The sequence below is a fragment of the Rhinolophus hipposideros genome (assembly GCF_964194185.1).
Source record: "Rhinolophus hipposideros genome assembly, chromosome: 11".
Classification (NCBI taxonomy): Eukaryota; Metazoa; Chordata; class Mammalia; order Chiroptera; family Rhinolophidae; genus Rhinolophus; species Rhinolophus hipposideros.
Window position 1 is genome coordinate 49,224,755 of NC_138057.1, and position 9,894 is coordinate 49,234,648.

General features: G+C 46.4%; 1 protein-coding gene across 1 annotated transcript; it reads right to left on the reverse strand.

The window, feature by feature from the left end:
• Nucleotides 1-6,411: 6,411 nt before the first annotated feature.
• GAS1 (growth arrest specific 1) lies at nt 6,412-9,636 on the reverse strand. The gene has a single exon (XM_081066444.1). It carries the CDS (start codon nt 8,798-8,800, stop codon nt 7,766-7,768), a length of 1,035 nt encoding a protein of 344 aa, XP_080922570.1. The 5' UTR covers nt 8,801-9,636; the 3' UTR covers nt 6,412-7,765.
• Nucleotides 9,637-9,894: the final 258 nt, after the last annotated feature.

Sequence of the window (9,894 nt, forward strand, 5' to 3'; positions counted from 1 at the left end):
CTAAGAAGTTATGTGGTCATACTTTACTAGTGGAAGAATGATCTTGTTACAGAACACAGGGAACAATACCCAGGAAAGCAGTCTTCTAACATGGCCCACACTTCTTGCAGAAAGGAAGTTTCAGTTTTTGGTTCCCTGCTGTATCCCTAGTGATTAGCATGTCACATGGTTCATAGCAAGTGCTTAATAAACATTTGCATGAATGGATGATGAATGGATAAATAAAAGAACTTTTGAGACCCTTCTTGCTCTTAACATTTTCATGTTTTTATGATTTATTCATCTATTTATCTTTTTTCAAACAGAACAAGTTTACAGTTTGAATTATTTTAGGCTTCAAAACATACCACGTCTCCTTCCTGAAAATTTGAGCAAATTAGGAAAAGGAGGGCATGTTCTTTTGAAGTGTGGGTAACTGGGCACAGTGATGACAGGTGCTGAAACTACACTGTCTTATTTCTTAATTATGGTTCTGAATAGTATTATTTAAAAACATTATAATCAGTAGGGTAATATGTATTTATTGATAAAATCTGGGAAACATATGAACTTGTAAGGAAGAAAATAATAATTACCCACCATGCCAGCACTGCTAACTTTCTATAGCACATTTCCTCCTACCGATAGATGATTAGAGAAAAATCATTTGAATTTGGTCCAATATTTCAAAAGTTCATAGCCTATTCAGGTTTTCTGCATTTTGAGACTAAATATGGTACTAAAGTTATGATCGCAATCTTTTGACACAAACAAATCTAGATTGTACATTCACCAACTTACTGAATAACCATGGTCAACTTATTTAAGCATCAGTTCCTTCATCTGTAAGATGGTGATCATAAAAGTAACACAGTTTTTATAATGATGAAATAATGTAATATATATTACATGCTCATCTCTGTGTATGACACATAATAATGACATTAATGTTAATCATTACTTATTATCGTTATAATACTATTCTTCTAATGAAATTTCGATAATTTCTATTTTCCTTGAGTTTGTTGTGATTATAATTATGATTACTACTATTGTTATAATGAAGAATATTTTGGTCACTTATATAGAAATCCAGTGACTTTGTCTTGGTCTTTAAGATTTATACAAATAAAAAAAATTGAAAGAAAAAAAGGATTTATACATAGTACTAGTCTCTTAAGCATTTCAACATTTAGGTATCATGAAACTGTATTATGCTTTTCTCCTGCTCCTCTTCAGATCGCTTTGACATTCTCTTATCCTTTCTGGGATTCCCTTTTTGGATACCTCCTCCTCTGTCCACTGTACTCCTTTCTCTCTGCACTCTCTTTGGGTGTGTTCCTCTCAGAGTTGTAACCATGATCTGCTCTGAACTTCAGACTTGGAGTTGGCTTCCTGAAGTTCATTGCCAGCTGGATATTTTGTATATTCTCAAACATAACTTGCCCTCCAACCTTTCTTCTTCTGGGACTAACGATGACACCATCCATGCAGTTTTCTGAGCCAGAAGCCCAGCAGTCATATTGGCCTCCCATCTCCCTGAACACTCCGTATCTGACCAATCACGGTGTTTTGACTCTGCTTTTTTCCTTCCCCCCAGTGCTGTTCTTCTAGTTTCTGTCCTTTGTCCACTGGACCTGACAGTAGCCTTCTAACTGTTCTCCTTAAAACCATCGTGTGTTCTGTTTAAGAAAGTGAACCGCTGCAACTTTGAGCTGGGATTTCCCACTGGTTTCCCATCATGTACACAGTGCAAGGTAAAGTCAATGCTTAGCATGACATACAGGGCTTCTATGACCTGGTATTAACCCTTCTCTCAAACCTCATCCTTGCTACTTCCTACTGTATTCTTTGTTGGTAACGAACGGACACACACACACACACACACACACACACACACTATGCTGTTCCATCCCTCTGTGGTTCCCTTTAGTGGAAATGTCCTCCCCACCTTTCTCCTTGCTAACTCCCATTCCTGTCTTCAGAATTAGCTTCAGTGTTACCTCTTCCAAGAAGCTTTCTTTAAATCCAGTGTTGGGCTAAATCATCCAGTCATCCTCTGTGCTCAGCACTGGATGTTGCAAGTGTTTGTGTGTCTGTCTCCCATCCTGACTACTGGCTTTTCCAGGGACAAGACATATTCACATTGGTCTCCTCACACAGTAGATCCCCAACAGATGCTTGTGGAACTGAAATGGACTCTTTTTATTCCATGCCCCGCTTCAACTGTACAGGACTACAGACATAAGTTTTAGTCATCACAAAAGCTTACTTCGATGTTTGCTACAGAGGTAGCTCCAAATAGGTTCAACTAAATGACAGGTAAACAGTGACAGGGTTAAAACTGTAGGTTGGATGACTGGCATTTTCACAGAAGAGATGTCTATGAAAAAGGCCTCAAACCTCACTGAAATGGTCCTTATTTTTGATGCTTAGTAACATCTGGTTAGTGATAAAACATACAGTAAGATTTAGTTGTGAGGTATTACTCCATTCTGGCATCCAAGAACCTACAACTACCCTATAGAACTTACAAAGTTTAAACATAGAAATTAAATTGTAAGAATAGATATTGATAACTAGAAACGTAAGAGAGTCCACCAAGTCTGGAAACAATTATTTTATTTTATGTTACAGATTGAAGATGTCCTTTATGACAGTGTATGTATTCACCTGTTTGCAGACTTTACGATGCACTCTTGTTTGCTTATGGAGAACTCATCACAGCTACTTGTAGTATGTATCAGCACCATTGAGAGTAACTGAAACTTTGATTCACATTATAAAATTGGACTCATAACACTACAAAATCAGCAACAAAGAGTTTTGAAAAATGCCATGTCAAAAAAAAAAAAGTAGACATTTGATTTTATTATGGAACCCAAGTTACCAAACTAAGGGAAAAAACTTTCTGCATCTCAGCAGCCCTTCTTGCTTCTGTTGCATGCACATTACAGAAGGTTTGGAGGTAGCTCTCCAAAATATGAGCTGAAAGCTTCCTCGGAAAGCAAATCTTTCCCACATCCTTCCCTGCAGTGTCTCTTTAAGAGGTGTCAGCGTGGCTGAAAGAATGAAGTGGCTGCACATTGTTCCGCAGTGCTATTATGTGCTTAGCATTTCCATCACAAAAGTGCCACTCGACTTCTCCCCGATTAATGCAGCTCGAGGGCTCTTGTCGTCCTTTAATAAAACATTGTTGAAATCATTTATTTAGAGCCCCTGGTTACTAGTGGGAGAATGACCATCTTTGTGCCAAAATATAGTGTATACAGTCCACTATTTTGTAGTAGATCATTCTGTGATTTAAGAAATTGATTAAATGGATGACTTAGAAGGTATTTATGCTAATAGCACATTACTTATGTCATTCAGATAGTCAAGGGTGAAGCTTTTCAACTGTCCAACAGAGGCTAGTCCTCATATAGAGTACAGTAACATCCAACTTGACCTAACTCACAAGGTGGCAAGACCCACTGGAAACATAGGCATCTGCAGTATGACGCTTCCCAACAACCTTGCTTTGGGTAGATGGGAGAAACCAGGTCAGCTGACAAGTGTTTCTGATGTTCCTTGGTGTAAGAGGTCAAAAAACAAGTAATGTATGCTTTTCTATTCACAGGCTTGAAAGGGATACATGAGGTTCTATTTGAGAACATCCACTGTTAAACCCAGTAAGTTAATAATTCAAAGCCACAGTTTAAAGTAGAAAGATTTTCAATGCAGCGTTTGATGGCTCCAAAAGTTCTCAGGTCATTTCCCCCCTCTTTTTAGTCTATACTACACAGCATTGCCGGAATGGAGTCAGGGTGCAAACACAGAGAGTGACGAGCAAGGGAACCCCACTCCATGAAGTTTCTCTTGACTCTTCAAAGAAAAGAGACTACTGGTTCTGAGTCATGTCTTTTCCATGCAGACTCCATTGGGAGAGCTTCAGTGCCTCCCACATGGGTCAGAGCATGGTGGCCCATTACATTTGTGGCAGTAGATGTCAAGAGCTGCTTCCTTACTTTTGGACATTTCTAGGGACCCTGCCCATGCCAACGGAGGTCCTGCTGCTTAGTACAAGAATTTAGTTCCCTCTAGCCATTTTTCCCCTTTACATACCCATATTGCTCGTGTACATTGCTAGATATTGTTAAAAATAAACAGAGAGCTTATGTTATGTCCTTTGTGGCCGCATACAAAAGCGTTGCTATGTGCTTGGCCGAGCAGTGAAGCCTGAACCTCCTTCTATTTACTGTATGGTCACTGTCAGTTCAATGAACTGCCTCCTTGTTCTCCACCATTGTCCCACACTCCCTTAAACATTTGTCACTGAAGTGCCTCTAAAGACAAATAAACTGTCACTGAGAAGGCAAACCTGCTAAGTGGGGAAAAGGGAACGGCTGGGAGAACCCATGATTTTACATGAAATCCAAAGGGAGTTGCTGTCACCCGGAAGACTTCTGTGAAAAGTGTGGCACTTTTTGAGAATCCCCAGGAAAAGCCAGAGATCCCTTTTCTTCCAGTAATGGTACTTCCAGGCATTCTCCATCTCAAATGTCCAAAAATTCCAAGAGGCTCCCCAGAGAGTGTGAGACATTACAGATGTCAACATCTGTAAAAATCCTTTCTGTCTAGGAGCAGATGGCAACCTACAATTCCATAACCAAAACAGAAGGTCCTAACATCTTGGCAACCTATTCTGGAATCTACTAGGTCTTCAGAAGGATGAGGGGCTCCTGGGCTCCAGGGTAGAGCTGTTCAAATTGAAATGGACCACAGATCAATGTTCACTTTCTTCAAGGAAGAAAGCAGAAAGCCTTGTGTCCTCTCTCCCCAGAGGAGCTGTGTTGATTTATTTCAGGCAGATGCTTTTGACAGGACCCTGTAAAGTGAAGTCGTGAGTTTATTGTAGCAGTTAATTATCAGGCCTTTGCTGGTGCTAATGCCTTTTTACTTCTTACTGGGGAAAACTGGGCCTTTTACTGGGACAAAGACTTAACTTTTAGTCAAGAATATGTTAAAATAACATGAGATGGAGATAATTTAAATATATTGAAGGACAAACAGGAGCATTGCTAACTCCACATTTTATAGAGAAAGCTGATTTCATTTACAAGTGTCTTGGAATAAATACCCTTTGCTCATTTCCCAAATAAACAATGCTTTCAGCTTTAACAATGTTTACTCAACCATTCAGGTGACAGGGGATTCCAGCCACATACCGTTCTTCTCGGACACTGTAACTACCTAGGATTTTCTGATGCTACGCATATACGCATCTCTTGGTTTTTACATCCAGCAAGAAGTGCCTAGAAGCCCTCCATACAAGCTGGGAAAAGAGCAAGTTAGAGGAAAAGAAACCTTGAAAGTAGGGGGTAGGAGTTGGTGGGAGGAAGTTGGGAGGGGGCATAGCTTTGTTAATTACTTCAGGCAGCAAAGAAATCTGGTTATGTTTTCTCAGCACATGTTAATATCATATAAAGAGACACGAGATCTTGCTAATCTGTCGACCCCTCAGACAAAGTTTATTTGTGGTGACTTTTAAACTCCTGACTTGCCTTCCAATCACCGCGTTTAAAATGAAAAGCTTTAAATAAACACCAGGAATAGAAGATAAATAAACTTTTTTTCCCCCTTGCAAGTGCCTAGCTTGGCGAGGTTCAGACTTAAATCCCCAGAGGACAGAGCGCTCTCTTTTGTGTTAATGTTTAAAAGATTTTCCAATGCCGGAGTTTATTCCTACTGCAAACATTTCTATTTACAAGGTCAAGTGTATCAGCACTCGACACAGCTTAAGAGTGTAATTATTTATCTAAGGGCGTCTGAGTGTAGATCAGTAGCTCTGGCAGGAACCCAGCCTTCAGCCCACTGCTAAACAACTCCTCACAACAATATTACAAGTTCTGGTAATTGTTCCTCTCCCCAGTGTGTTTACTTTCCCTTTCCTGAATGTTTTGTAACAAAATTTTGTACTTTTTCACCAAAAGTGTGAAAATGACTTTGAAGTATTGAGTCTTGCAGGTTTCCTAAGACCTATTGGTAACAGATGTTATTGGCATGTTTGATTGTATGAGAATGTCTAGTAGCCTGGAGGACACTCCTGGAGGTGTGTTTGGCGGGGGGGAGAGGGGGTCCCACTGGAAAAGGGGGAGGAGAGATGTCTGGGTTATCCCCAATTTATAGAGAGGAGAGAGACACTATTTTGTGAATTCTCTCCACAATCATAAAAAGCAATGGAGGCCAGTCAATTATATTTTTTTAGCTGCCTCATTTACAGATGTCTAATTATTCATTAAATTAAAGGCAGAAATAATAGCCCTCATTTCTTGTCTTGTACTGCATTTTAATTTCAGTTGATGGTTGATAGATTCCCAGTGGCCCCTCCACACCCCTCCTCACCCATTACTGGGTTAACCACAATGTAACTGGAAAAGTAACTACACCATATTCATTATTTAAAACTCTTTACTGATGTACATTTTAATAAAACAAATAATCAAAAAATACACAAAGCCATAGTTACTTAAAACATAAGACTTTTTTTTTTAAAGAATGTCTATAAAAATACAATGTTTAAGGCAGTTTGGAAATGTATTTATACATTTCTACAATGTCCATAAATTCTCTTGAAAATAAGAATGTTAACTTCAGATCTATAAAATACACTGTACATTTTAACTGTTCTAGATAGAGCACACTTCACAATCGACTGTGGGTTTGCAGCCCTGGTGACAAACTGATTCCGTACATTTCAAGGAGGAAAGGTGTAACATGGATGCAGATTTAAAATTTTTAATTTCTTTTTAAAAATAAATTATTTCTGAAGCATACAATTTATAAAAATTCTATATACAAAGGACAGCAACTGGTAACAAACCCCAGTTTTAATACACTTTATATAAGAAGTACCAGGGTTTAGCACCCTGATAAAAGCAGAAGCAATATACGTTCTCTGCATATTTGTACATATAGTTTCTTAATGGAAAGAACAAAAATGACAAGAAAACAAACATCATGAAGAGGCTTTCATAGATGGCAGTGCAGAGCTCATTTAATACAAACTTGCATTGTTCAATGCCACTTAGCAACTCTTTAGATCAGCATTTTTTGACCCTTAATCCTAAGAAATGTGCTAAGAGATCAGAGTGGTGGAAATGAAATTAAGGTCAAGGGCTCAAAGTTATCCAAAACTAATTCAGGAATATTAACCTCTTCCCACCCACACCTCTCTCCCCCAAAAACAGAATTCAGGGCGCTGGTACCAAGAGTAAACGAATGAACAGGTAAGTGGGACTTCTCTGATTACTTACGATTGCAGTGTCCTCACTGGCCACAATAAAAGTCGATACCGGCCCTTCCCCCCCTCCCCAGGAAAAATGCTCATAAACAGACAGACTTGTTGCAAATATAAATTCCCCTTCGAACCCCCTGCTCCAATCCCAGTCCCCTGAAACCGTTAAGGCCCCACCGGTCAGCATCTTCTTCGGAGTCCAGGACTACGTTTCTGTTCCCCCATTCCCATTCCACGCTACGTGTCCCGAATTCTAGAGTTAGGCCAGTTTCTGTAGGGCAGACGAGTTGGGAATTTCTGGAGCCTGGAATGGGGAGAGGGGAGGATGTCCAAGAAATCTTGCTCGGGAGAGGAGACGGGGAAAGTGCCAAGAGTCGTGGCGGGGTGACTGGCTAGGCAGAGTCTACTTTGAAAACGTTTTGGCAACTATCCCCAGCCATCCCCTCTGTCCCCAAGCCACAGGTGTCCAAGCGCGGACCCTCCCGCCGCAGACGGCGGGGGGCGAGAGGGCTAAAACGGCAGCGGGAGCAGCAGCAGCAAGATGGAGGCGAGCGGGGTCCAGGTGCCTCGGGGGGCCGAGCCATCACCGCCGTTGCCGCTCCTGCGCCCGGGTCCATAGGGCAGGTCCCCGCGGCCGCCCGCCGCCGCAGCGCCGCCGCCCGGGCGCGGTGGGTGCGGGACGCCGTCGTCGTCGTCCAGCGCCTGCTCCCCGCCCGCGCCCCCGGCGCGCTGCTCGTCGTCGTACTCCTCGTCGTAGTACTCGTCCAGACCCCCGTCTGAGCCGCTGCTGCCCGGGCCGTTGCCTAGCTCCGCGCCAAAGCACAGGCGGGCCATGTTCTCCTTGACCGACTCGCAGATGGGCCGTTCGAGGCCGTCGCACACGCAGTCGTTGAGCAGCGCCGCCTTGGGCACAGCCAACATGTCCTCAATGACTGTGCGGCACTCATCGGTGCAGCGCAGCCCGTTGAAGAGCTTGCCGCAGTAAGTCAGGTAGCGGCTGAGCGCCAGGTTGCAGCGGCTGTCGCGGTCGCAGCGTCGCCGGGCTTCGGTGCAGCCCATGACTCCGCCTGCGCCCGGGCCGCCCGCGCCGCCGCCGCTGGTCCGGGGCAAGCACGGCTCAATGGCGCGCTTGGTGGACTTGCAGTTCTCGTCCTGCGCGCAGTCACAGTCCTCCAGGGCGGGCCCGCGGCGCGTGTGGTTGAGCTGAATGAGAGCCGAGATGCAGTGGCTCGGGCAGCGCCAGCGCGACGAGAAGGAAGCGGCGGAGGCCGGGAAGGCAGCGGCGGGCCCCGGCGGGTCGCCGCCGCCGCGCTGCGCCAGCACGGGCGCGCACGCCTCGGCGTACTGGTTGTAGGCGTAGCTGCACTCCGGCTCCCCCTGGCACTGCAGCAGCGCCTGCCAGCAGATGAGGCGGCGGCCGTGCGCCAGCCCCGAGCCCCGCGGCGCCGAGCCCAGCAGCTGCAGCAGCACCATCAGGCACAGCCAGGCGCCCGGCACGGTCCCCCCGCGGGCCCCGCCGCCGCCGCCCAGCAGCCCTGCCACCATCGCGGGCAGCGGCGGCCGCCGGGCGAGGAGGGGAGAGGAGACGAGGCGCAGGGAGCGGCGGACGCGGAGCGGGTGGAAAAGTTTGCCCCAGTCCTGCCAACTTCTTGCATGAGTGTTTTCATAAATCCATGCGCGCCGCAGGCTGGTGCCCCGCTGCTTGCAGAAGGTCGACTGTCGCTTGGGCTGCGGTGGCTTCCTAGAAATGCACAGCCGCAAAGAGCACCTCCGGTCGGCCCCCGGCAGTGGCGGGAGGCGCTCACTGCCGCCCCGGGGGGCTGCGGGCCGCGGGGCCGCGGCGGCGCTGCAGGACCGCGGGGCGCCGCGGGTGCATTTTGCTCCGCGCCTGCAGATCCGTTGTGCCGCGGCGGCGACTCCTTCCTCCTGGGCTCAGCGCCGCGCCGCCGCCTCCTTCGCCGCCGCCGCCGCCGGCTCTCGCATCGCGCCGCTTCCTGGCTCGCGTGCGTGCGCTGCCCGCCTTCCCGCGGCCCGGCCGCCCGCGTCCCCTCCCCCTCCGCCCGCGACGACCCGGGCCTCGGCGGAGCACCGAGGAACCCTTTCCGGGCTGCGCGAGGAGAACAAGAAACTCGGCGCGGCCTGAGAGCGGCTCCCGGGCTTCCCTCGGCAGCGGCTTCTCGGGTGACAGACAAGGAGCCCAGGGAGCGGATCCGCTGAGCCCGGCTGCGGATTCGCTCGCAGCGAAGCTTTAAATACAAAAGTGGGCCGGGAGCCCCCGCGTGGTGCCGCGGTGCCCCCTCATTATGCATGCATGGAAAAGCAAACAAACAAAAACATTAGCAACGCTCCTCCGGCTCGCCGAACCCCGGCCCCGCGCTCTACAAGCCTGCCCGCTTTCTCCTTTCTCCACTCTCTTTTGCTCTTTGCTCTGCCCCCTTTCCCGGCTTTTCGAGATGCTATTGGTCCTGCCTGTTGTTGTTGAAACTTTTTTTTTTTTTTTTTTTTTTTTTTTTTTACGGCCTGCTGGAGTGAGGTTGCGGAGTGGGGGAGGGCGGAGAGGGTGGTGGGCAGCTCACATTCAGGCATTCAGGGCTTGAAAGGAAGGGCTTAAGGAGCCTGACAGAGGCCTAGGAGCTCCT